The sequence below is a fragment of the Petromyzon marinus genome, chromosome 55 (assembly GCF_048934315.1).
Source record: "Petromyzon marinus isolate PM22_M1 ecotype Great Lakes invasive population chromosome 55, UKy_Petmar_22M1.pri1.0, whole genome shotgun sequence".
Classification (NCBI taxonomy): Eukaryota; Metazoa; Chordata; class Hyperoartia; order Petromyzontiformes; family Petromyzontidae; genus Petromyzon; species Petromyzon marinus.
In genome coordinates this window covers 12,895,202-12,922,751 of record NC_133721.1, presented here as the reverse complement: position 1 = coordinate 12,922,751, position 27,550 = coordinate 12,895,202, and the positions used below count along the sequence as shown (strand labels likewise).

At 49.5% G+C, this 27,550-nt stretch overlaps 3 protein-coding genes and 1 long non-coding RNA gene across 6 annotated transcripts in view; 2 read left to right on the top strand and 2 right to left on the bottom strand.

The window, feature by feature from the left end:
- Window positions 1–3,816, bottom strand: part of LOC116954565 (fibronectin type III domain-containing protein 3B-like) — a 188,037-nt gene extending 184,221 nt beyond the window's left edge. Inside the window, 1 exon segment of the mRNA XM_076052376.1 lies at window positions 3,327–3,816. The gene's annotated coding sequence lies outside the window, so the exon portion shown is untranslated.
- On the top strand, window positions 210–10,068 carry LOC142905630 (uncharacterized). The gene is made up of 3 exons (XR_012929657.1): window positions 210–408; window positions 1,381–1,474; window positions 8,644–10,068. It is a non-coding gene; the product is annotated as an uncharacterized LOC142905630 (long non-coding RNA).
- Window positions 10,069–15,860: 5,792 nt separating this feature from the next.
- On the bottom strand, window positions 15,861–21,230 carry LOC116954573 (uncharacterized). 3 transcript variants are annotated; one of them, XM_076052375.1, is made up of 4 exons: window positions 20,775–21,230; window positions 20,435–20,482; window positions 17,913–18,122; window positions 15,861–17,430 (listed from the first exon to the last, which is right to left on the bottom strand). In XM_076052375.1, the coding sequence occupies exons 2-4, from the start codon at window positions 20,448–20,450 to the stop codon at window positions 16,478–16,480; spliced, it is 1,179 nt and encodes a 392-aa protein (XP_075908490.1). In that variant the 5' UTR covers window positions 20,451–20,482; window positions 20,775–21,230; the 3' UTR covers window positions 15,861–16,477. The 3 variants fall into 3 exon arrangements, with proteins under 3 accessions (XP_075908490.1, XP_032831102.2, XP_075908489.1); XM_032975211.2 differs by lacking the exon at window positions 20,775–21,230 and adding an exon at window positions 20,611–20,736; XM_076052374.1 differs by lacking the exon at window positions 20,775–21,230 and adding an exon at window positions 20,611–20,730 and having other exon boundaries at window positions 17,913–18,037.
- GK5 (glycerol kinase 5) overlaps window positions 20,646–27,550 on the top strand; it is a 41,623-nt gene continuing 34,718 nt past the window's right edge. Inside the window, exon 1 of the mRNA XM_076052373.1 lies at window positions 20,646–20,759. The gene's annotated coding sequence lies outside the window, so the exon portion shown is untranslated. The remainder of the gene's footprint in view (window positions 20,760–27,550) is intronic.

The following is a 27,550-nucleotide window of genomic DNA, read 5'->3' as shown; positions in this document are numbered from 1 at the left end:
GCTTTCCCAAACTACAGTCTCACGATCCACCATCACCTAAACTCTGTCTTTCCGCGTTTACCAATTTACTCCCCATTCAAATTAACCCATTCCACGCGGTACGCGCCCGATGATTGGCAAACACGTTCCACGCTTCTCAATTAACGGTTCTACGAGCCAATCGAGCCGATTCCAATTAAGATTAAGATATCGATGCGCGCACATGTACACGCGGAACACGTGACGTGGACAGCGTGTATTGCTAAGCGCGTCACGTGGGAAGTGTTGAACAATCATCGGGCGCGGGCAGCGTGGGACGAGTTAATATTTTGTTTGAATGAGGAAGGAGTACATTGGTAAACGCTACAAGACGAAGCGGGTGGTGGTGGTGGATCATCTATAGATGTTCGCGTTGTCTCCGTCTAGCCGGTAATTGGCACGTGCTTACATGTCAATACTGTGCACACTGCGTAAACTCGGACACTTGTGGAACTCGGAGGGAACTCCCCCCCCCAACCACACACCGCGCGTACGAGGAGCGCTGACGCTCACCAACTCGGTCCACCTCCTGGGCACACCGCCACGCGCCTACAGCACCTGGCAAGCCACCTACTGGCGGCCACCCATCCCCCCAAGCAGTAAGCCCGGGTTCGACCCCGTGGGCTCTGGGGGCTTCCGAGGTCCGACGCGACCGGGCGCCATCCAGCAACGGTTTTGGTCTCAAGCGGACGACCCTGAACAAGGCGTTGCCATCGTGTATACGTCTTCGTGGGACAGCGTAGGACACTGCGTCAGCATCAATTGTTATGCTGTACGTCTATGCCACCACGTCAAGAATGTGGACGCATTGCTCTGTATATATTCCATCGCCTCGCTGGTATTGTTTAGCGTGGGGAGAGGGGGAGGGTTTGTGTCATTTATCGCGAAAATCCATTGTTATATTGTACCCTCTATGCTCCCTCATGGCATTCACGAGCCGGCACTACCAGCGTGGTGAAGTATAGCGCAAAGCACCCCCACGACGAGGAGCACGGCGTGGTTGGGGAGGCTAGTCCAGCAGTGGATACGTGGCACAGCGGCCTGGTGCGTGTACACGTGTGACACGTGTCACACGTGTCACACGTGTCACACGTGTGACACGTGTGACACGTGTGACACGTGTCACACGTGTCACACGTGTCACACGTGTGACACGTACGCGCGTTCTAAGCAAGGGCAGCAGATGGAGAAAGAAATAACGCAGAGGAATACCACCACCATCATCATCATCATCCCCACTGTGCTTACGTGGCTACCCCATCCACTCCCACCCGCTACTTCCCCATCCCCCAATCCCTCCATCCCCTCCACCAACCCCCTGCGCTTCGGAAACCCTCCCCCCCACCACTCTCCGTTATGCAGGGTGGACATTGGGAGGAGCCCCGGAGCCAATCTGCCTCCCATCAAGGTCCCACCTCGGTTTAAACCCAGCGGCGGATGGAGCGGTGGCGCTGTGGTGAGCGCACGCACCGCGCTTTACCCAACACGGCAGCCTTAGTTCGATTCGCGGCCTCGGCGTAGACCGCACCGGTGACGAAGAGATGTCTCTCTACCGGTCCTGCCCCCTCTCTCCCCCTCCTCACACCAATTTAATCCAGCAGCGGATCGATTATGAGACAGCACAGTTGTTAAAGTCTTATTACATGTACCAGCAGCGGAGGTTTAGCCGAGTTATTTGCGTCGGAGACTTATCGCAATCATCATGCGGATGCTACAGCCTTGTCAGACGAAAGTGTCTCCACGCCACCATGCGTGGTGTCGTGGTGGTTGTTTGACCATACTTCACCACGCTGGTCAGTGCGGATTTGGGTGAACATCGTTATCATCGTCACCGCCGCCGCCACCACGTGGGACAAAATCGGCAACCGACCGCCCCGATTTCGGGGCAAGCCGATCCGGCGGATAGATCCCAGTTCCCGCTCGGAAGGGGAGACAGCCAACGCATGCCACGCAGTGCGTGGCACGAGATGGATAGCAGGGACACGGATTCTTCAATCAATCTGTGCGGAGCTTTAAGTCTCCATCCCCCCCCCACCGCCCTCCCCATATCGTGTACCTGATGGATTTTCTCCGGATTCTCCGTGCGTCCTGCCACGTGACAGCCAAACCGCTCATGAATGGATTCGGCCAAACATCCAAACGTGGCAGGACACCCCGAGACATCGAATCTTTAGACTCGACGAGGCGTTCCTGGAGTCGTAAATTGCATTACTACAATCAATCTTTATATTGCCAGGATAATCGATCACTGTAAACCCAGTCTTTGACAATTGTTTCGGGGGATACAAAGAACAGTGGCGCAGCGGTTAGCCGCGCTTCAACGATTATGAACCCCATGCCCAACCCGAGTTCAATTTCCGTGCACGGTCAGCATCAGTGGCGATTGATCTGACCCCCCCCCCCACGCCTCCCTCCAACTCGCACTGACCAGCGTGGTGAAGTATGGTCAAACAACCCCGCCTCCCCCCACAGGAGCGACAGAGCGGGACAAATTCCTTCATCCAGAAGTTGATTTACAACGGACGATAATTTCGTACCGGTCGGTGATCATAATCACTCATCGTCGTCATCATCTCTAAGCGATCAAAGTTTGCGCGTTTGAGTCACGAGGATTCTTAGGCAACCGTTTAAGTGCGCGGTGGCCCTTTACGAGAAATTGCGAACATCGCCGTTGGAATATTTGTTCTCCCGCACGGGTTTAGAGACAACATTTCACGTGAATATTCATATATTAGTCGTGTGTTGTGGAGCCGCGTGCATGCGCGCGCGCGTGTTCGACACGTTGTGGCCTGGAAGAGTCAAACAATATCACGGAAGGGGGGGGGCACCAGCGCCTCACCTCCACTCAGCCCCCCACAAACACACTTCAATCTCCCCACCCCCACCAACAAAACAACAACGACGAACACATCCGACAACAATTATCCGAGTCGGAGAGTCGCTTGCGTTAGTCTCCGAGACGTTGCCGGCTCTCATTAACAAAAACAGCTGGATCGCTCGCTCGCTCGCTCACTCAACGTGCCCGGCAGAAGGAGCGAGGGGGGGGGGAATCCATCCCAGGCTGCGCCATCAATCCCGGGATGGCCATCCAAGCAAGCTAAGCGGGGCAAAGATCTCCATCCCGTCACCCACGGCTAGCCGACCGTCCTCCTCTTCCCAGTCGGAGCGGACAGCGCGCGGGCCCAAGCACGAGTCGCGACGCATCCGTCACAAAGAGCGGGAGGGGATGTATTGAACGGGGTAAGAATCTCCTACCGACTGCAGGAGTGGGGGGTGGTGCGTGCGGGAGGATCGGAGGAAGGAGCCACCTCGTATCGGGCACGGCGTCGCGGGCAGATCCCGTTCCCCGTCCGCCTTTGTCTCTCCGCGGTCTTCCCGCGACGAGGTGCGGCGGCGGCGGCGGCTGCAGCGGTCGTCGTCGACACGCTCGTCGGAGCTCTCTTTCCGTCGACTCTTCGGGGTTGCTGGGGGTGAGGGTGAGTCGGGAAGGGGTGAGGGTGAGTCGGGAAGGGGGGGGGGAAGACGCCGCGCTGGGGTTTAGCGTGAACCGAGCGTCGCGGCCATGTCCCGGCGGCAACGCGATGCTCCCCCGGCAAAAAAAAGAGCGGAGCGCAACTCCGTCCAGTGCCCAGCAACTTCTCTCCCCCCAGACTACCGCGCAGCGCCTAGACGCAGCGCACCCCGCTGACGGTTAAAGGGGAGGCGCGCGCGATGGTGCGGGCTCGGCCGTGTAGGCGGGGTGGGCGAGCAGGGGAGGAGGAGGGGATGAGAGGGAGGGGAGGAGAGGGAAGAAGGGGGTCGCTGGATGTTGGGGGGGGGGCGCGGAGGAGGAGATCTTCTGGATTCGGAAATTGCGTACAAGCGCTTTACCGTACAGCGCGCACGCCCAGTCGGGGGCAGTCACTTCCTTGCGACACGTGGCCTGTTTTGAGAAGCCCGCACGGGGGGTGGCAGGGGCTGCACCCCCCCCCCCCCCCAAAAAAAAAGACACCGGAGTTCGCTTTTCCTCGTGGGACCTTCAATAATCTCACTGCGAGTCGGCGGCCACTGGTGGCGCGCTCGGGCATGCGGCTCCCAGCAGCCCCGGGCGTCGCGGACACTACAACAACAACAATGCAATTGCTATACTCTTTGGTTCTATTCGGTAAAGTCACGTAGGTAAAAATGTATTAATTAAGAAGAAGAAAAACGAAACACGTTCGTCAATAAGACTGCGGCCTTAAAATTCAAATAATATAGGCCACGTGTGGCCAATGGTCCTTTAGGATAATTCACTTAAAAGTTCCCTGGTTTTGATCGTTCACGAAGCTGCTCGTGGTCCACCCTAAACCGCACCCACTGCACAAACCACGGCGGTAGATGCCAAAGCTGTCAACCCACACGGCTTACCCCGTGTTCTTGTACAGGGGAATTGAGTTTTCAGGTCCATACGGCGTACAGCCGTTTCAATTCTGGCACAATTTTTTTGTTTAATTGTTTGTGTTTCTCCCTCGTGATGGGACTTTGTAGGATGAACGTTGAGATTTATAAGGGCACGGGGTGACCAATACGGTCTGAATTGGTCTGTAATAAGGTAGGGCACTGATAAGGGGTTGACAGGTATGAGATGAGGATACCCTGATGATGCACAAATTTTATTATTTTCTTAAAACTTCTCCAGTAGCAGTGTGGCGACTGCGGTCATCCAGAACAGAGACCGGAGTTCAATGTGGGACGACACAATGCCCCGATCCACAAATACGAAGAAGGAGACATCACAAGCCGTGATGATGATGATGATGATACACTTTTGACGCAGTTGTCTGAACCTGAACGTGAAATTGTAGCTGTTGCTCTGCATCTACATCAGCAGCAGCCATAAGAAAGAAGATTCACATCAGAGCGGAATCGCTCTTTCTCACCTCTATCTTTCCTGCAGCGCGTCTCGTCTCACTGCCATCTCCGCCCCGTGTCTACGACTCTTTCATTTCACTGAATTCCTCGCTCGTCTGTATCTCTCGTCGCATCTCACTGCGGCTCTTATCTTCCGTCCACGTGTCTCTCCATCTCGCTACACCGTCTCGTTCGCTCTCTCGTCCACACGCCCCTTACTGTCGTCTCGCTGGGAGTTTATACATCGACAGGATTTAGATTTTAGACGAAACAAACAGCAAACCGCCTGCGTAGGCTCCCCCCAGCGGGGCACGCTGGTCATGAGATGCGTTGTGGGGGGGGGGGGGCTCCTTATAGGGGGTGGAAGGTGTGGGCGGGAGGGTTATTACAGGGGGTGGGGGGATGTGGGGGGGGGGTCCTTACAGGGGTTGGGGGGATGTGTGGGGGGTCCTTACAGGGGGTGGAGAGGTGTGGGCGGGGGGGTCCTTATAGGGGGTGGGGGGGATGTGGTGGGGGTCCTTACAGGGGGTGGGGGGATGTGGGGGGGGGTCCTTACAGGGGGTGGGGGGATGTGGGGGGGGGTCCTTACAGGGGTTGGGGGGATGTGTGGGGGGGAGTCCTTACAGGGGGTGGAGAGGTGTGGGCGGGGGGGTCCTTATAGGGGGTGGGGGGATGTGGTGGGGGTCCTTACAGGGGGTGGGGGGATGTGGGGGGGTCCTTACAGGGGGTGGGGGGATGTGGGGGGGGTCCTTATAGGGGGTGGGGGGATGTGGGGGGGGGCCTTACAGGGGGTGGGGGTGTGGGGGGTCCTTACAGGGGGTGGGGGATGTGGGGGGGGGGTCCTTACAGGGGGTGGGGGATGTGGGGGGGGGTCCTTACAGGGGGTGGCGGGGGGAGCTCCTTCCAGAGGGCAGCCAGAGCTCAGAGTCGTCGTTCCGTGCACTCGTTTTAAATTATTTCCATCAGGAAGACAACCACGTGGTGAGTTTTGCAGATGGACCAGTGGGGAAGACGATTGCCAGAGATTCCGTCAACACCACCCCCCCCGCCCCCGATCGGGCTCTCTACAGCCCCTCCCCCTCCTCTTGCGGAGACCCCTTCCGTCAGCAGTGGCGTGAGCAACGGAATTTCGGGGCTGCGCCTTTAGCGTTTACTTTCCACGACCGTGCAATGTTTAGTTATTACACCGGGGTTTAAAACAAAACGATACTTTATTATGATTTACTTATTTATCCAGCAGAGCCACGATGAATCGTAGGACTACTGCTGCATCCCTTTGTTGTTAGTAAAAAAAATTACTGTAAGACGTGTTTAATGTAAGATGCTTAATGTAAGATGTTTTAATGTAAGATGTGTTTAATATAAGGTGTGTTTAATGTAAGATATTTTAATGTAAGATGTGTTTAATGTAAGATGCTTAATGTAAGGTGTTTTAATGTAAGATGTGTTTAATGTAAGATGTGTTTAATATAAGGTGTGTTTAATGTAAGATATTTTAATGTAAGATGTTTAATGTAAGATTCTTAATGTAAGATGTTTTAATGTAAGATGTGTTTAATGTAAGATGTGTTTAATTTAAGGTGTGTTTAATGTAAGATATTTTAATATAAGATGTGTTTAATGTAAGATGTGTTTAATTTAAGGTGTGTTTAATGTAAGATATTTTAATGTAAGATGTGTTTAATGTAAGATGCTTAATGTAAGATGTTTTAATGTAAGATGTGTTTAATGTAAGATATTTTAATGTAAGATGTGGTGTGATTTATTTTATTGATTTCAAGTTTTGACCCTGGAAAGCCAAATGTCCCAGTGGTGATGTTTACACACTGCAACCAGGTACTTTCTAATTTAAGGCTGAGTCGATCTCGGGGAGGCCCAGGACAGATTCATATATTCGTCACCGATCTTGGCTGTGAGCGGGAATCGAATTCGGGTGGGTCCGGTTTTTTGCGCAGTGCGCTAATCACTGCGCCACCGCTCCCCACACATGTGGTTACGCACACGTTCACGGAGAAGATGTATAGGACTCCCCCACCCTTCCCAGCATAAATAATGAGTTCAGCCAATCGTCCTTTCTGGGTCTGTGGGTCAATAACAAAAAAATACTTGGTAGCTGGTACAAAAATAAGTTAACGTCCTATGTTTGTAAAAAGTACAAAGTGTGACATCTATTCTCACAAAGACGAGCACGAGATGATCGTGCGTGTTCAAAGTCAACGTTCTCAAATTGCCCGTGTCACATTTCCAATTGAATTGAAAAGTCCCATCTATTGGCTCTGTCACAAAGCGCAGTGTCCTGGGACATTGTCCCGACTCCCGGGCATTTGCCCAGACACTGGGGTTTGTGTCCCGTGTCTCCCACCGGCTTGGAGCGCCTCGGTGGAGACTGCAGCGATGACACCAGCTCGATGTGCTGATGGGATATATTATATGGACTCTTATTCTTGCGAATTATGGCTGGAGCAATTACGGTCCAGGAGCCGATGTCGAGGTCTGCTGCTGACCACAACGGGAGAGCTTCAGGACTTCGCGACGTTTTGCTGTTCCTACGCCTCCGTTGAAAGGAGCGCAGACTACAGTGGTTTACCGTGTGGTCTATAGTTTGGGTTGCATGGCCAAAATCGCACTCTGGATTGTCGCTTAATGTATCTCTGTGTGTCTCTATGCATCTCTGTATCTCTCTGTGTAGCAGTATCTATATTTGTCTTCATGAATTTATCTTTACGTGCCCCTATGTATCTCCATTTGTCTCTATGTATCTCTGTAGGTCTCTATGGGTTAACTGTGGTCCAGAGTTATGGCTTGCATGGTCACAATCGCTCCGTGGATTGTCTTTAATGTATCTCTGTCTATATTGTATCTCCGTGTGTCTCTGTGTAGCAGTATCTATATGTGTCTCTAAGTATCTCGATGCATCTCTGTAGATCTCTATGGGTTTATTGCATGATCAATTGTTTTTTGTTTTTGCATGGCAACAATCGCACCATGTGACTTGTCTTTAACGTTCCATTTACGGAGGAGATGCGCGCACCAAACCTGTTGATTTCCTGATGCGGTCGATGCTTCCACCAGTGTCTTGGAGGAGGAATGCCAAAGCCAGGAGCTGTTCAATATTTGGGTCTCGAATAAAGCGTTCATTCCGGACGCTGGAGAACACCAGCGGAACAACGCATTTGGGGTGAGATTCTAGGATGGATGCATTCATTTATTTATACCTCTATACGTATTTACACGATACAAAACTAGCAGATGGCGACGGTGCGTTCATCCACCAGTGGATTGATCACGGCTGATGATTACGATGACGATTCGAAGCATATGCAAACCGATTCTCCAGAGTTGAGTGCCCTTTTTTCAAAGCGGGGTGTTGGTCCGTAGCGACCACTGGTGGCGCCCGTGTGATGCGATCCGCGCGTCGTTTTCACACTCGCGGCGCTGATCGTAACTGGCCGTGATTAGACGGAATTAGTCGCGCGCAGCATTGCGCTTCGACAACTTTATTGACTGGGACCTCAAATGCGTGTAGTCCCAAATATCGGGATGTTTGGAAGGACGCGTGCGTATAGTATAATGTAGAGTTTCGTATGCTTCCGTCGTTCTTGCAAATTCCATCTCACGATCGCTGACGAATCGCAGAAAAGGCTACAAGGCAACTGCAGCAGCTGTTTGCCAACAACTGCCCAAATTCTGCGATCCAAAAGTGTATTAAGATTACAATCGAAGCCAATTCATGACCGTGTCTAGGTGTGGCAGGGAAAACCCCGGAGCTCCTGGAGAAACCCCCCACTCGTGCGAGAGGGGACAACCCGGATCACACGCGAGAAGCGACAGAAGATGGTTCGCGTGCGCGTGCGTTCCTTTGCTCGCCGTCGCGCCTTCCTGCTCCTGACATGGCCAGGGGTACGGAAACCTCCTTGAAGCCTCCTCCACGGGTGCTGGATTACGGGCAGCCACGTGCATCGCCACCACCGCCCCGTCTGAGCTAAGGTCAAGAGGTCACCGCGGCGAACGTTGCAGATGCCACCAAGCCTCGGCATCGCTTCCCTTCTGCCAGATCCCTGTAGCTGTTGAGAAGTCGACACGGGTTTCGAATTGCATGCGTACCTTGTCCCCATATGTACCGATAGAACAGCTCCTTTGTCAATCCACTGCTGGATAAGGGTCTACCCGTGCCCTGCGTGTCATAATTGCACTACATTATACTTCACTGCGCTGTTCAGTACCGGTTGACAAAAATTGGGCAGCATATAGACGTCGAGTGAGAGTGATTCCCTGCTCGAGGCGGTTCCGATCTCCCTGTTTACAGCCCCTGAGCCGGTGGTGGAAATTTCACATTCCTATGGCGGGGTCGAGTATACCCATAGGACAACGACTTGATTTCCCCCCCCCCCCACCTCAAACACAGTGGCACTTTATCGACCCGACACGAGGAATAATGATGGGCTGCGTCAACCCGCAACCAGGATATGAGCTCCGATTTGCGAGCTGCGCGCTCGACTGCCGAACCACCTGGCCACAGTGAAAAAATTTTTCATCAAGATATGTACTGTACACGTTTCTTTATCCGCACTATCGATGTTTCCAAACTGCTTTTAATGCGTGACAAATTTTAAAAGCGAGCATCGCTGACGCAAACTAACGAATCAATTTACGACGTATTTGAATGCGGTCAGGTAACGCGACTTGCTCCTGCCCGACCCACTATTATCACGTCCCAACATCTACACATTCAGCCCGGAGCACGCGGGTTAATCTCCACATTCAAACGGGAATTTCCTCTTGCGTGTCAAGCTCTCCACTTGGGTTGCCACCGGTCCCGGGTTTGACCCGAACAGACCCAGAGTTGATGCCCTTGTTTACGAGTTGGTAGGATATGCATTTGTACCGAGATCTAATGGCGTTAATGCTGACTGAGAATAGTGTCCGGGTTTGGTTTGTGGAAAAGGTGGAAACCCTGACCCACCCACTCATTCGCCCACGCACCCACTCACCCTCTCATCCAATCACTCACCCATCCACCCACTAGGGTTACTACCTCACCGAGTGTAACCCACAGTCAAGAAATGAACATGTGTTTGGGTGGCAGCAACTGGTTTGTAACTGCGATCTGTTACCAGAATTGTGTTAAACTTAATGCTAATAAACGTTGGTGGGAGTACAGCAAGTGGGCCCAGTGAACCAGTCTGTATCGTGGAGTTTTTTGCGTTAGGGGCCGTCCATAAATGACGTCGCGCGATTTTGGACGTTTTTGACCCCCCCCCCCCCCCTCGTCACACGGCGTCACAAAAAGTCAGACCCTCCCCCTCAAATATGACGTCACAAAGCTCTGCCCCCCCCAAAAAACACATTTCCATTTTGAAAATAAGACATGCTTCAAATCGCTTTAAACTATTGTCATTGTAGTGCGTATTTAATGTGGCGCTGCACTTTGATGTTGTAGGAGAAAACATTTATAAAAAAAAAAGTATTTAATTAAGTAGAACGTGTTGTCTATATTTATTTAAAGTTGCGCATTTTGATGTGACGTCACATTTCTCAACCCCCCCCCCCTCGTCACACATCGTCACAAATGTCTGACCCCCCCTCCCCCCAGGTGCGTAACGTAATTTATGGACGGCACCTTATCCCCTCGAACGCGTGGTGAGGTTTTTCTGGGTATTCCGGTTTTCCTCCCACGCGCATTTCACAATTGAAATCGGCGAAAACATCCCAACTTGATGCAGTCCTCCGAATGCCTGCTCACGCCACTGCTGACGGAAGGGCCCCTCTCTCTACTTGAGGGAACTCGAGAGAGCCCCTTTTAATGACATTTTTGTCCTGTTTCTTGCTGCTTACAAATATGCCAATAAATCTTGTCAGAATGTAGCAAAGCCCCCTTGAGAATGAGCACTGAGACTCAAGAGAGGCTCTTCCTGGATTTGTGAAATTTTGATGGAACTGTGAAGTATTTTTTTTAAATAATTTAATTCGACATTGTAACGCACTGACATATTGAAGCGTAAGGCTCCGCGGTCAGTCTTCTTCCTGGATAAATGGGCTTTAAAAAAAAACGCAATCCTGATTTCCATCTTGTGGCCAGAGTTTTTTTTGTCCTAGCTTGACCTCTCCAAAGGGAAAGTGACACGTGCTTTTTTTTTGCCCACACCAAGCCAATACAAATCTCTCACCAAGATGGCAATCAGTCTATATATAGGAATAATACACACACGGCGATCCGTTTATAGATACCACACTAAAACGAGAGAGATCATAGAAACAAACTGAGTTCAAATTCTATAAACGTCACCCACCGATCGCAATGCACTTATTGCATCCGAGTGGCTGGGTGGCAGTGCAGTGGCAACGCTTGCATCTCACAGCAAGAGGGGCCTAGGTTTGATTCCCGACTCCCGGTGCCTTTCTGTGTGACGTTTGTATGTCTCCCTTTGTTCCGCATGGGTTCCCTGCGCGTTCTCCTGTTTCCTCCCACAGCTGAAACACACACGCGCGCGCGCAGTTTTGGGCAAAGCATCCCAATGCTCAAAATTTTGCCTGGAAATTATTCAGTTGGAATTACGCATCATCAACATCGCCAATCTCAATGCACTTATTGCACCTTTTAACACCGCTTAGCTTTGTCCGACATCGATGCATAAAGCTGAGGTCATTATTTTAACGTTTACGAAATACAATTCATTACGGTTTGTATAAATAACTTGTCCAAGCCAATTTCCGCGACAGGAAATTTATTTAATTTTAATAATGATTTGTGTTTATCCAATATTTTTATTTTCTTCAGCAATGTGGTTGTTTTTGCACCTATTGCTATTTGTTTTGTTTGCTTCACCGCTCTACGTCAACGGTCTCATGGTTTTTGTCTTCATGGTGAGCCAGGACACACTTGCAAATAACACTGAAACTACTCTTTGTATCGTGGGGTTTTCTTGCAATAGTTGTGTGTGTGTGTGTGGGCAAGGGCCAGATTCACGAGTCTCCATCCCTGGTACCACCTTTCTCTGCCGCTGTAAGGCGTGGGGCCATCACTTTCCACGATATTTAACCAGATTGTCGAGAAGAATGTTAATCCGACCTTTCGAAGTCAGTGGGGTATCTATAAATGGATCTCCGTGGTGGGGGGGGGGGGGGGTTGTTTGACCGTGTGGTCCACTCTTGTGTCCACATGCCCCGGGACTATTTTGACTACAATGTACGGCTCGTGGTAATGTGTCTCGAATTCCACCGCTCTGCACCAATAGCGTACGCACATAAATACATCTGTCATTCATCAGTCAATGTGCTCGTATGAGTTTTCTCTGCCACGTTGAATACTCGGGCAACGGGAGTCACTGATCGTGCTGTGAAAATCCAAATTTACAAAATCCTTTTGGGCAAAGGGCCTCAGTTGACCCGGCCACGTAGTTGAGAAACAGTTGGATTTACAACATTTGAGCCAATACAGTAGGGTGACACGGGTTGCAATGCTTACATTCATGGCAAGAATGCGCCTGGGTTCGATTCCTAACATTGAGTGCTTGTGTGGAATTCACGTTCTCCCTCTGCTCTGCCTGGGTTTCTTCCGGGTTCTCTAGTTTCCTCCCATAGCTGAAAATACCGTACATATATTATACTATTGGCAAAACATACAAATACTGAAAATCTACCTGCACGCTACTGTTCTCAATTTCCATCATACCTGCCTGGTAGTCGTCTTTTTTCCGAGTTACTTCTCCCCCCCGTGTCCCCAGCTTCCCACTTCTAGCCCCGCTTACTCACCACCCCCCCCCTCTCACTTCTTCTCCCCTAGCGCTCAAGAAGCCCCCCCCTTCCCCTACCCCCCCCCTCTCCCCCCTTTCTTACCTATATAACCTCTATAACGGCAGCTCTCTCGCCTATTTCAGCATTTTTTTTTGCTGTGGTTGTTCCACCTGATGAGAATTGCTTGTGTTGCGATCGAAACGTCGTGATTTGTTATATTTTATTTCTACCTACGTGACTTTACCGAAAGAACCAAAGAATATGGATTCCTGCAGTCAAGAAAGCTTCAAATCAAAATCGTACTCAATTTTTTTTTGGGTTAGATCGTGTAAATATAAAAATGCGTGGTTAAACCCGTCACCACCCGACACAGCCAGTTAATAAGGTTTGTCACGTAAACATAACATGCCAATTTGTTACTTTGTACAGCACACCGGTGTTGGAGAGCCAAGCCACAACATTTACAATCTGAATACTCAAAAGTACTCAGATTGGAAATGTGAGTACTCAATCCGAGTCCTTCCCTTTCCGTGTAAATATCTGAGTACTCAGATTGTAAATGTGTGTTGGAGAGCTCTCCAACGCACCGATGTGCTGTATTCGTAACGAATGGGCATGTTCTGTACACGTGACAAACCTTACTAATTGGCTGTGTCGAGTGGTCGTGGGTTTAACCACAATATTCTAGATTTGAAGCTTTCGTGACTGCAAGAATTCATACTCTTTGGTTTTATTCGGTAAAGTCACGTAGGTAAAAACAAATTAAAATAAAATAAACAATTAAAACACGACGTTTCGGAGGCAACACAGACTGAAGCTTGTGCTGCCTCCGCAACGTCGTGTTTTAATTGTTTATTTTATTTTAAATTTTTTACCTACGTGACTTTACCGAATTAAACCAAAGAGTATTAACCACACATTTATATATTTACGCGCTCTAACCCCAAAAAGCTGTATTATAGATATTGGTTGCGAAAGCCTACGTGTTTAAATAACTTCACCAATATTTACACGGAAAGAGAAGTGAATATGAATTCACGTGGCAAAGTAGATCCTCAAACATCATGGTATTCTTCTTTGACCTGGTGGGCAGATGATCGGCGATGGTGATATCATGTCGAGGATGGTGAGAGCCATCATCAAGGGTAGCCTTGGGTGTGAATACCTGAAGTGATCGAAGCACCAGTGGTTGTTACTGTAATCCAGTCTGGTCGCTTCACCTGATGAAGGCCGCTTGTGTTGTGGCCGAAAGGTCGTGATTTTTGTTGTTGTTTTATTTTTTACCTACGTGACTTTACCGAATAGAACCAAAGAGTATGGATCCTTGCAGTCACGAAAGCTTCAAATCTAGAATTCGAGAATTAAACCCACATAGAGGCGCATTGTCGATTATTTAGACCCACAGACTGCCGTAGAGATTCAACGACTCATGTTGTGACCCATAGGCAAATGATGAAAGCAAGCAGTGGTGTTACGATGTGCTCCATGGTTTGAGATTGAGACTCACACAGAGACCAACAGACTTTCCAAGCGACCCAAAGACTTGCGGAGAGACTAAACACATTCATGCAGCGATCCGTAGGCGAATGATCGAAGTGGTCAATGGTGTAACTATGTGCTCCATGGTTTGAGACTTTGAGATATAGACAGAAAATCCTGAATCCATCCACTCGCTCACTCGCCAGCCTGGTGATATCCTAAATGATACAGCGTACTATGTGGTCCATAGTCTTGAGATACGATATAGACTCACATGGAGATCTCAAAACATAAACAGGGTTAATCGACCTCAACCACATTTGGGTTGCCGCGACATACATTTTCACTTTTCAGATATCTCTATTATCGTGATCTGAGTTTCAAATAACTTTGTAGCTGCATTTTAGAGGTTTTGTTTATTGTGCATTGCTGCACACGGAGACCTCGTGTAGCGCGATCCAGTATAACTTTAAAACGTATAACTTTACAACCTATAATGCTTAGAACACACATGTAGTCAGTTACCACTCAAAATTATGAATCAGTTAAAATAAATTGAGGTGATTTAATAGCCATGTTAATATCGTACTCCAGAAAAATGTTTCGCAATGCACTGATGTATTAAAACTTTTGAAAAGCAATTAGAAAGTAATTTGAAACTGATATCGAGATAATCGTGACATCTTCAAAAGCAGATGTAATTGTTTTGATTAAATGATTGAGCTTTGTTATTTCATATTGCCAGGGACTAAAATTAACACAAATGTAGCCACGATTATCGCGATGTTACGATGTGTTGGCGAAACTTATGATTATCGTGGACCTTGTATTGGAAGCTATGTCGCAGCAGTATTGTGGCGATTTTAAAAACATGAGGCACCATTATCCACGGTTGCACAGCGCCCCCTAGCGACTAGCCGGAGTAATATTTACTTTTTCAATCCCGCTCCAATTTGAATTAATATTCATAACTGATTTGACTAATGGGTCAGGCCATGCATAGGCAATTGTGATTTTGCACCACTGCCAATGCAACATCAACAAATGATTTGTTTAATCTTACAATTGAGACTATCCCGGTCTCTTGAATTCTCCAATTAAACAAATTAACTTGACGAACAAAGCCCAAATAAATTTAAAGACGATTTATCCCAAAAAAATAGTGAAACAGTGCTGGTGAGCAGTAAGTAGCTCAGGGATAGAGCCAGCGGCAGCTTTAGGCATGAAAAAAAAGAGGGATCAGTCGATAAGCATGCCCATTTCGCATGAGCTGGAACACATTGCCGGTAGACTGCTTGAAAATTATGTTAACTTGTGAAGTGCACAATCTTGGAGAGAGGTCTCAGAGTCACGTGGAACCAGACATGCGAGAAGGCAGCCACGGGGCGAGCAGGTGCTGACAACTGCCCAAGTTCTGTGGCCCTCTATATAGTAAGGGGTTATCAGCCAATTACTGTTTACATGTTGGAGGAAACGCGGAGAAAACCCACTGTGAAACGGGGAAACACTTGATTTCATACAGGCAGTTGTGTCCACATTTTAGGGGTACCACAATCTCTGGGCGAGCCAGGGTACGGGCTCCTCCATGACGCCCACAGGAAAGGAGTTTCACAACATTTGTGCGATCCACCCAACCCTCGCTGCCCAAACAAGTGGTGGATTACAGGCAGCCACGTGCATAACCGCCGTCACCACCACCACCCAGCCGAGTTCGCAATCGCACAGTGAGCACCAACTTAAAAGGGCCCCGCCCGATGTGAGAAAACGCAGCAAAAATATTTATTCACTTGACAGATCACTTTCAATGTCATAAACAGCATTAACATTGCAGCATTAAAATTGCAATTAACAGTAAACAATGAAGATTGCGTATGTAATTTCACGAAAGGCTCAATGTATATAGGTAAGGCCATTTTTGTTCGTCCACTGCTGTACGAGGGTCTTCTCTCACTCTGCGGGTGGTGGGTCATCTAGCTATACTTCACCATGCTGGTTAGAAGTGCAGGTTGAAGGTGTAGAATTTGTAACACGCAAAGTTGAAGAATGTGTAACGCGCAGTGTCGCGCGAAACCAGAAAAGTGGGAAGGCAGACAGATAATTGCCCAAGATCTGTGGTCTTATATTTGGATTTTTAGCCAACTCCAGCAGCCCATAGCAATTATTTTTATGCATGGTGTTCCCTCATTCAAGCAGTATCCAAGGTCAAACCTGCTTAGTTTTCATGATCCGATGAGATTGGGCACATTCTGGGTAATTTGGTCAAAGGTCGTAAGTTTTCATGAATCGCAATCAATTCCTACGCAAATTCTTCAACGCATGTGTAATCTACATGCGTCGATTTTAATCGCTCATTGCACAGGTCATCACACGCTTACTATTCCACAAAACAGCCATGATGTATGACTCTGTTGCCCTGCGAATCCGTCGTGAACAGAGCCTCAGACTGAGACTGCGATTCCGGATCGGCGATTCTCCGCCTCTTGTCCTTCGACCGCCAACTTGACGTCATCTCACTCTCCTCCACATCGCAATCGGACGTGACGTTTTCGTCCAGTACTTCCAGGACGCGCCCACGCGCCCGGCCCCGCGAGCGGAACGTTTGCGCAGACCCGTGGCCGCCTCGGGCCCTCCGGTGCGCGATGACGCGAGCGCCCTGCGTGTCCTGCGTGAACAGCGCAGCCGAGCCGCCTTCCGAGTCTTCCCACAACGCGTCCCTCGCGGGCTCCGTCCGATCCGACACACCGTTCTCCGAGTCGCTAAACGCGTTCTCCGAGTCGCTACACGCGTTCTCCGAGTCGCTAAAGGCATCGGTGGCGGTGACGTCCGGGCGGTCCGGCGCCATACATGGGCCAAACGGACGGGAAACGACCTTGCGCTGTTTTTGGAAATTCTCAGATGACAAGTGTGGATGCGACACAGATCTCGCTTTCAGCGGAGAGAAGCCGTTGCTATCGTCCGTGTCGACATCACTGGCGTCAAAGCTGCCGGGCCGACTGTGGCACAAACCGGATGAGCCGTTTACATCACCGGTGGCGTTGCCTTCTTGCCGGTGCGTTTCCGTTCTCACTGGAACAGCAGCGGGGTTGCTCGCATTTGCAAACTCTGAGCGAGACTCCGCTACAGGACAGGCGTGATCACCGTCGCCATCATCGGATAATGGCCGCCGAGAGCGATCGTTAGCGAAAGAGGAGTAAGGACGGCTGCCGAACTCCCGCACGCCGCCACTTTTGTCCGACGCGCCACCGGCATTGTTCCCGTCATTCCATCGTCCGGCAGACGAACAGCTCGGTGCTCGCAAGGCGCCATCTCCATCCTCGTGGCAGCTTTCTACAGGATGACAAAATGAAAAGACTGTGTAGGAAACATGACGACTAGGTGAGTAACAATTCAATCACACCTAGCAATTCGATTACTCATCTCGATTCAGGGTCTTGATAAAAAAAAAACACATCTTTGCTCAACTGTCGTGTTTTTACCCTCTCATTTGAATTATTTCTCATTAATTTTCTCGATATATTTTATATTTGGCTCACTCCCCTGTAACATTGACGCATGATTTAGTATAGAAAAGCAGAATGGGATTAGGGCGATGACACCATGCAGAGTTAGGAGCGATTCCAGGTATGCATCGGGGATGCTGTATCAGTATGTCCAATTCTTGGTAATATGTATTGTGCATTTTGTTTTACTTCAAATGATTGGTGCAGCAACATTAGCACCATGCCACCTTGAGCAGGTGGCAACAAAGTTCTCCGAGGTACCATGCCCGACACCGCACAGAGCCAACCGCGGTTAACCAGAAAACTAACCCGGTTCTCCGGCCCCCACTCCGCTCCTGGTGATGAAGAAAGCCGAGATCCGCGTTTGCCGGGCCCCGGGTCGCGGCACCGGCTCGCCGGCACGTGGGGCAAGCGGCGGCGGCGGCCTCTTCCTCCTGCGCTCGGCCGTGTCGATCCACACGCCACAACCGCCGTCCTGAGACGGTGCGGCAAAGGGGCCGCTGTGGCCTCCCCGCTTCCCTACAACGCAGTGCCGCAACAGGGTGCCGTCAGGAACCCAACCGGCAATGGATAGCCACTTGTTATTTATATGGATTCATTAATCCCCCCCCCCCTCAGCCCCCCTTCGCACGTTAAGGGCTCACACGTGACATCATCACATTTACCCCTCTAAGGAAGGAAGCGGGAGGAATTTCTCCACAAATGTGGCTGTCGCCCCGATGAAGCTAGTTGTAATTACTGGCGAAACGTCGTACACAGATTGTAGATGTTGTGGCTTGGCTCTCCAACACACCGGTGTGCTGTACTAGCAACGAATTGGTCACGTTCTGTTTACGTGACAAACCTTACTAGTTGGCTGTGTCCGGTGGTGGCGGGTTTAACGACACATTTATATTTACGCGATCTAATCCAAAAAAACCTATATTATGGATGATATTGGTCGCAAAAACCTGCTGCGTGTTAAACCGGGTGCTGTGGTTCAACAAAAGCGGACAGCGACGGAATCACCAATCTCGTTGATATTAGCCAATCAAATGAAGGGGGGCATTATCACATAATGGATCGATTTGCACCGAATCGACGCACTCAATCGCGCCGATGATAAAATCGGACACGAGCCATAATATTGATTGATAAGTATAAACAAGAACGTTTTTTACATCACGGCGATATCGACTACATGAATAAATTAATGTAAAAATGTACTTAAATACCGCGCATCAATACCGTTTTGTACGATCTGTGAAGTGAACCTCAAAATGTAATTCGTGCTTGGTTTTCCACTGGTGACGTGCCGTGCCGTGCCGGCCCCGGAAACCAAACTATGAAATGTTGTGCTCACAATTAGTTTTTTTTACATTTTTTACCCTGAATGGGCCCAATGACCTAAACATATTTTTTTCAAGGATGATCCCGGGGGGGGGGGGATTGAGGGGGCTAAAAAGGAGGGTAAGATAAAAATTAATCAAGATTCTAGAGAAACTATTTGTAAAGGAATACACACATCGCAGCGCCAACTTAAAAAGGACAGCCGTTCATACAGCAGTGAACATTTAATCAAAATAGTGGACACGATGATGCAGTATGCAGCACGAACCACCTCGCAACCTCTCCCCAAAATGATAACAAAGAGATCCCCCCTTATAATAACAAAAGCTGTCGACCCACACGCTTCACCTCTTATTCTTGTACAGGGAAATTGACGTTTCAATACGGGCAAAAAAGAGTGTCTATTTGTTTGTGTTTCTCTCTTGTAACTTTGTCTGATAAACGTTGAGATTTATAAGGGGCACGGGGTGACCAATAAGGTATGCATTGGTCTGTAATAAGAAAAGCACTGATTTAAAGCTTTCGTGACTACAGGGATTCACATTCTTGGTTCTTTGGGTAAAGTCACCACGTAGAAGGGAAACAATAAAATAATAAAAATATAAAACAATAAAATTCCCTTCGACGTTACTTTACCGAAATAACCAAGAATAAGAAAAACACTGATAAGGGTATGTAATAATCATAATAATAACGTAACTTAGGTCAAATGCTGTTCGCGAGTAGGCGCCTAGTTAAGGACCGAGGGGTGGGTGGCCAGCACCACGCCCGGCCGCCTTTGTCTCCCCAGTGGAGATCTTTACCACAAACAGCACCAGGCACTCATTTGAGGCTGAGTCGACTTAAAAAACCCTCACAGGCAACACAGACACACACAACACAGACACACACAACACAACACACACAACACAGACACACAACAGACACATACATAACACAGACAACACACACAACACAGACACACACAACACAGACACACAACACAGACACAACACACAGACACACAACACAGACACAACACACAGACACAACAGACACACACATAACACAGACACACACATAACACAGACACACAACACAGACACAACACAGACACACACAACACAGACACACACAACACAAACACAACACACAGACACAACACAGGGACACACAACACAAACACAACACAGACACACACAACACACAGACACACACATAACACCAACACAGACAACACAAACACAACACAGACACACACAACACAGACACACAACACATAAACACAACACAGACACACACAACACAGGGACACACAACACAACTCGCCAGCGAGTGTGTGAGCGTCTCTCTCTCTGACTCACAACACACAGACACACACACAACACACAGACACACACAACACAGACAACACACACACAACACAGACACAACACAGGGACACAACACAGACACAACACAGGGACACACAACACAACTCGCCAGCGAGTGTGAGCGCGTGTCTCTCTCTCTCTCCGACTCACCGAGTTTCGCTGGCATTCCGCCCCCCCCTCGTTCCCCTGTGTTGAACTCTACGATAAAACAAAACAAATTATCGTTTGGGTTTCTAAAACTCACGGGAGTGATGTACTAAAGAGCCTCTTAACTCAATGGGCTTTAACTCCAGGAAATACAATTCTGGTGCTGAAACATTTTTTACCTCAAGATTTTAAACGATTTTGGCGGGAAACTTAACGGGGGGTGGGGCGAAGGTCCGCCTCGCCCCTCCCACATTCCCACATCCCGACACTGCACCCGAGGGCCGGCCGAAACGTCGTCTACAAAATCGAACGCGACAGGGTGACAACAGTAAGCAGAACGCACATAGTTTAAAGATGAAACGTAAACTTTGCGTTGCACGAGAAGAGTGAGAGGCGACCACGCGCGGGGCCTACTCGGCCCGGGGCGGGTGGGAATGTCGCTTCACAACTCAACTCTGCCCTCGGGGCAAAGATAAGACTTCTAAGACGAATTTGCGATGTATCGTTACTACGTATTTTAAAAAGGGGACATTACCCGAAACGTCGTTTAGTAACACATCCCCCCCCCCTCTCCCCGCCGCCACCTGTTAAAGCCACCGCTGTGATTGTTAAAAAAATGTGCGTATAATTGTTCGTCCTAATATCTGACGCGGGAAGTCGAGGGCCTTGGGCCGACCGCCCCTGGGGCGCGTTGCGAATGCACTGCGAGGTGGGCGGGGGGGAGATGTCCGGCACGTGTGTCTGTGACACGTGTTGTTGGCGTGTGTGACACGTGTTGTGGCGTGTGTGTGTGGCACGTGTTGTTGTTGGCGTGTGTGTGTGGCACGTGTTGTTGGCGTGTGTGTGTGGCACGTGTTGTTGCTGGCGTGTGTGTGACACTTGGTGTGTGTGTGACACGTGTTCTTGTTGGTGTGTGTGTGACACGTGTTGTTGGCGTGTGTGTGTGGCACGTGTTGTTGTTGGCGTGTGTGTGACATGTGTTGTTGGCGTGTGTGTGGCACGTGTTGTTGTTGGCGTGTGTGTGGGTGGCACGTGTTGTTGGCGTGTGTGTGGCACGTGTTGTTGTTGGCGTGTGTGTGTGGCACGTGTTGTTGGCGTGCGTGTGTGGCACGTGTTGTTGTTGGCGTGTGTGTGGCGCGTGTTGTTGTTGGCGTGTGTGTGACACGTGTTGTTGTTGGCGTGTGTGTGTGGCACGTGTTGTTGTTGGCGTGTGTGTGTGGCACGTGTTGTTGTTGGCGTGTGTGTGTGGCACGTGTTGTTGTTGGCGTGTGTGTGACACGTGTTGGCATGTCGCGGGCGTGTGACACGTGTTGTTAGCGTGTCGCGGGCGCGTGTGAGAGTGGGCGTGTATGAGTGTGTGTGCGAGGGTGAGTGTGAGAGAGCGGGTGAGAGTTGTTGTTGGCGTGTGTGTGTGTGTGGCACGTGTTGTTGGCGTGTGTGTGTGGCACTTGTTGTTGTTGGCGTGTGTGTGACACGTGTTGTTGTTGGCGTGTGTGTGTGTGTGGCACGTGTTGTTGTTGGCGTGTGTGTGGCACGTGTTGTTGGCGTGTGTATGACACGTGTTGTTGGCATGTCGCGGGCGTGTGTGTGACACGTGTTTTTAGCGTGTCGCGGGCGCGTGTGAGAGTGGGCGTGTATAAGTGTGTGTGCGAGGGTGAGTCTGAGAGAGCGGGTGAGTGTTTGAGAGTGTGTGAGTGTGAGAGAGTGTGTGAAGCCTTCAATAGCTGTACCGGGGGAATTTCCATATGGTACTGATATAATGGGAGGCTGATCGATGCCCGGGTGCGGTCAAGGGATGGCTCCCTATTGCTCAACCACGTTATGTATGCCGATGATTTGGTAATAGCTGCTCATTCAGAGGAGGAGTTGGAGACACTGCTGCTGAGACTGGAGCGTGCCACTAACAGATGGGGCCTTACCATCAGCCCCACCAAAACTAAGCACCTGCCTGGGTATTTTGTACCATCGGACACTCTACCCCCACAACACCCAATCGGTGATGGGGCAGTTGTGGAGCGAATGGAGAGTTTACCATACCTGGGCAGTGTGCTCATGACCGGCTCCGGTTTAACAGCAGAGGTCTCACTCCGAATTAGTCGAGCGACAATATCTTTTCATCGGTTGCGTAACGCTGTGTGGAAGCTACCTGGTCTGTCGCTCTCTTCGCCGGTTAGAAACATTTAGGCTAGCCTGCCTACGATCCATCCTGGGTTTAACCAGGCTGGATTGTGTGAGGAGCTCACAAATCCTTGAAAGATCTGGGCAAGGTTCCATCGGTGAGCTTCTCCGGCAGGCAAGGCTGCGATGGCTGGGTCATGTAGCCCGCATGCCCAGTCACCGCATGCCGAAACAGCTTTTGTTCGGCCGGATCAAGGGGGCTAAACGGGCGCGGCACGGGCTAGAGAAGAGATGGAGTGATGTGGTACAGGAGGACGTGGAGCTGAGTGGACTTGCCGATGACTGGTACCAGCGGTGTCAAGATCGGCCTCTGGAGGAGCGACGCTCACAACAACGAGCGGAGCGCTGGGTGGCTAAAGCACAGCAGGTTGGCACAGTAGGGGGCACAGGTGGTGCATCAGCCAGTCATCTCAGCCAGTCGACCTGTGGCACTTGGGTCTGCCCCGTGACCTCCTGCCAGCGGGCGTTCGACACTTCACGTGGCCTCAAGGTGCACATGGCCTGGTACAAGCGTCGTGGTGACGTTACCGCCACTTAGTGGCGAATGGCGGTTGTTGAGTGAGTGTGAGAGAGTGTGTGAGTGCGTGTGACTGTGTAAGTGTGAGAGAGTGTGGGTGTGTGTAAGTGTGAGAGAGTGTGAGTGTGTGTAAGTGTGAGAGAGTGTGTGTAAGTGTGAGAGAGTGTGTGTAAGTGTGAGAGAGTGTAAGTGTGAGAGAGTGTGTGTAAGTGTGAGAGAGTGTGAATGTGACTGAGCGGGTGGGCTCCAGCGGTGTCGTGAGCGAGTGCGGCTGCGTTCACAACACCACCAAGTCACCAACACCCGTTAACGTGACGATTTCATAAAAAATGTGCACAAGTGTTCGGAGGTGTTAACCTTCCACGTTTGACACTGCCGAGGACAGCCAGGCTCGACGTCGCCTCTCTGGTGAGTTGCATCGACCCTAGTTGATTTGATATTATGGGCTGATGCATACAAAGCTGTCAACCCAAACGCTTCTTTACCCCGTATTCTTGTACAAGGAAATTGTACAGCATACAGCCGTCTCAATACGGGCAATTTAAAAAAAAATGTCTATTTGTTTGTGTTTCTCCTCTTGTGATGGTATTTGTAGGATAAACGTTGAGATTTATAAGGGGCACGGGGTGACCAATATGGTCTGAATCGGTCTGTAATAAGGTAGGGCACTGATAAGGGGTTGACAGGTTTGTGGTTATGGTGGTGAATGTTCACGTACAAGTCCTGCTTGTCAATCCACTGCTGGATGAGGAGCCTCTCCCCACGCACATGTGGGCTCGTGGGAGGGCATGGGAGCACAGCAAGGTTCTGGCTAAGTGTACACGCAACGAATTGTGTCACGGTAATGTCAGACATTAAATCATTCTTTACGGTGATATTCACATGGGAAAATTGCAGAATTCATTCACCACGCGTAGATACAAAAACAACTCCTTGAACCACACACGTGGGGCGATTATGATGCCCGCGGTCATGTCTTTGGTCATTGGGTCCCCATGTCAGATCTCGGAAGCTAAAGCAGGATTTTGAGATTGGGTCACCCGGGGGTTGTGGCTACTATGCACGTGGCCCGCAATCCAGCACTGTGGAAGCAGCGAGGGGATGGTGGATCACCGCACAGATGTGAAACCTCCGGCGGGTGTCGAGGAGGTGCCATGCTCTGGCTCGCCAGAGGGCAGTAACAGCAAGTGGACTCATCGCCCTCTGTTGCCGTCTGTACGGGGATTGAGTGTTGCCCCCTCGCTCGCATGGATTTTCCCCGGGCGCTCAGAATTTGTTTTATTACTTTCCCCACTTTGTACAGCATAATAAGCACTCGTCGTTAATTCGGTGAACGTATCTTAACTTAACAACCCAGTGTGGCAGGACCCTCCTGAATAAGTGATATTTTAAAATACTTTTTTTTTAAACACGCTTTAATGAAATGTACCGTGCGAGTAATGGCAGAACTCCACGACTCCAGGAAGTGGCCCCGAAGCTTGCCACAACGTAAGGGGCCGTGGTGTTTTACAACAAACGTAAGTTGAGCGTGGACAATTCGACCCAAGCCGAAACATAACATATAAAAAATAATGTTTAAAAATGTTATTTTTTTCTTTTTAATGATATAATATTGTATTGTCATCAGTATGACATAAGTATACCACGTTTGCAGTCGATACCACATTGGAAAGTGGGTAAAATATGAGTTCAAAGATTAGAGGATACAACAACAGGCAGAGTGAGTTAATAAAAAGCGTGTAATAATAAAAAGAACCCTACATCTGAGTGTATGGCTTTCCTCGATACGTAACTCACCATCAGGTTTTGATCGCTCGACCACCACTGTGGAGATGCATGGTGAGCAACAGAGGGCAAGTGCTGGAGTGTGCAATACAGGGACTCCTCTACTTACGAAAATTCGACTTACGAACTTTCCGAGATACGAACAAACCTGTCCCGTATGTCCAGTGGCCTGTTCGGACCGAGAGTCGTAAGTTCAACCACCGCGCAATAGATGGCGGTGGTGGCATCTACATCTGCAGAACACGAAGAACCAGTGGCATCTACAGGAGATTATACAACGTTTAAAGCCATCCCCCATGTTTAGTGTACATGCCACACAACACGTTTGGAATCGACAGGAGTAAAGTTAGACTTACGAACAAATCGACTTACGAACAGACCTCTGGAACCTAACTCGTTCGTAAGTAGTCCTTGTACAGTACTTCAATGCTCCCACCGCGTGATTCCTTTCCGCCTTGGCCAACCCGCCCCTTACTGACAGGCGTGGTGAAGTATGTTCAAATAACCCCCCTTCCCCGCCCCCCCCCCCCCACGACACGCACGGCGTGGGGAGCCCCTCCCATCCAGCAGTGGATGACCACACGTCACGCCGATCAGTGTGGGTTGGTGAAGGCCGGTAACATAGAGAGTGCAGTACAACTGTGGAGTTGTTTGCACTGCTACCTACCACACAGCCCCCAATGCTATATGAATACAAATTATGTAAGCATATACCGTAGCATTGTTGCGATCGATTTTCTGTCGGTTGAAATTAAATTGTGGTGAGTTATTATGATGGTGGTTTACCCAGGAAAGCCTCGCTGACAAGTGAGTCTTGCTGTTGCTCTGTGTGTAATCCCAATTCGAGTACGGTTATTTGCGGGTAATGTTTCAGCATTGCGATAGTGTGGCCCACTTATTACTGTGTTCGGTCACTGAAGTTTGGTTTCAAAGTACATAGCGGCCACGTGGCTATTTTGACCAGGGACAGCCGATAAAGTGAGAAGTCCACTTTCCAGGGTCACATGGTTGCCAGGTGTGGCTCACCTCCCTGTGAATTCCCACCCTTCCCTTGGTTAAAACTGAAACAAGTAGAATGGTTTACGTGCTGCAACACGAACCCTGCCCACCTGTGTTTGATTCCTGGCTGCGGCTCACACCATTGTTGAGTGCTAACTGATCCTGAGTCTTTCCTTCACTAAATTCGAACTAACTAGCGTGGTGAAGTATGGACAAACAGCCACCTATGACCGACGTGGAGGTCGTCATCCAGCAGTGGATTGGCATAGAGTTTAAAATAATTAGATTGTAGTTATTTCAGCCTTTGTTCTGTTTTTTTTTGTGTGGGTGTCCATGTTTCTGATCCGTCATCTCACAGTGGTGACGATGCACTGATTGACCACTTTCCTTTTCGGGAACATTGATGTTTTACTTTTCAGTGTTACATAAGCACATCGTCTGGCTCGGATTTGCCTATTTCTTCACACCATTGATCCCGATCTTCATTCGATAATTGCCTTGAGTTAATAACAGTAATCATGATTTACTTAGCCAGGAGAGCCACACTGAGCCATGAGCACTGGGTTTTTTTTTAACAGAAGGGTCCTGCTGCTGCATTGTGCTGTTGTTTTAAGATGTTTTCAGCCAACTAATGACGCGTGTTTATTATACAAGTGAGAGGAAATCGGAGTAAACGTGCGCGCTTGAGGGAGCACTTTATTCCCCGTACAGATGGCAACAGATGGCGATTAGTCCATTTGCTGTACTGCCGGTCCTCCGGTTTTCCCCCCTCCACATGTATAAACATGCGTCTAGGGTGTTTGGCTGCTGCTATAATTTTCCACGTGATGATGATAATAAGCCACTTTTTTGTTGTGCTATCACTTCTGACGGCCAGGTCACTTCTGAAAAAGAGCTTATACAGCTCAGTGGGGCCTTATCTCATACAATAGAAACAGTCGTTTAGTTATCTTGAACACAATTTTGCAGCCTTCGATGTTTCGTTCGTAGGGTTCCTTTCATCGTGACTGACTGCGACGTGTCCACATCACCCCGGGCAGAACGAGATTTCACCCGGCGATTTTATTTTCTGTCATAGCCAGCGGCGCCTGGAACAAGGCCGGACCACGACTTTTTCCGGCAGCCGTGGAACGCGACGTGACCGGAATTGCGAGCGCCACCGATGGGACCCGCGAGTCACCCACATGGCACGACCATAATACGATTAAACAGAAATGAGAGAAAAAAATACAAAGAGACTCAACACCATCGTCAATAACCACATTACAATCCACCGCTGGATGAAGGCCTCCCCCAAGTCATTACAATACGTATCACCAAACTTGTCATCCTTACCGATTGAAGCGGTGGGTAGGCTTCCGAATTTAAATCCTTTTAGAATTTTGACCGCGTACCGATTTTCAGAGCAAAGGGAGAGGGAAAAAAATGTGCATTCAAAAAGTTTTATGTCACAGTTACAGAGCGGTGGGACTGCCTTCTTCAGAAGTCTGTTCGGCGAGAGGGTTTAAACCACTGCTATGTGGTCGCGGGCAAACGAGTAACCTGCGATCCATGTGAACCCCGTGACCTGAGTTCGATTCCATCCCACGACCACCAACACCAGTGAGGATGTTCTCAACCGGTCCTGGGCCTCCCCTAGG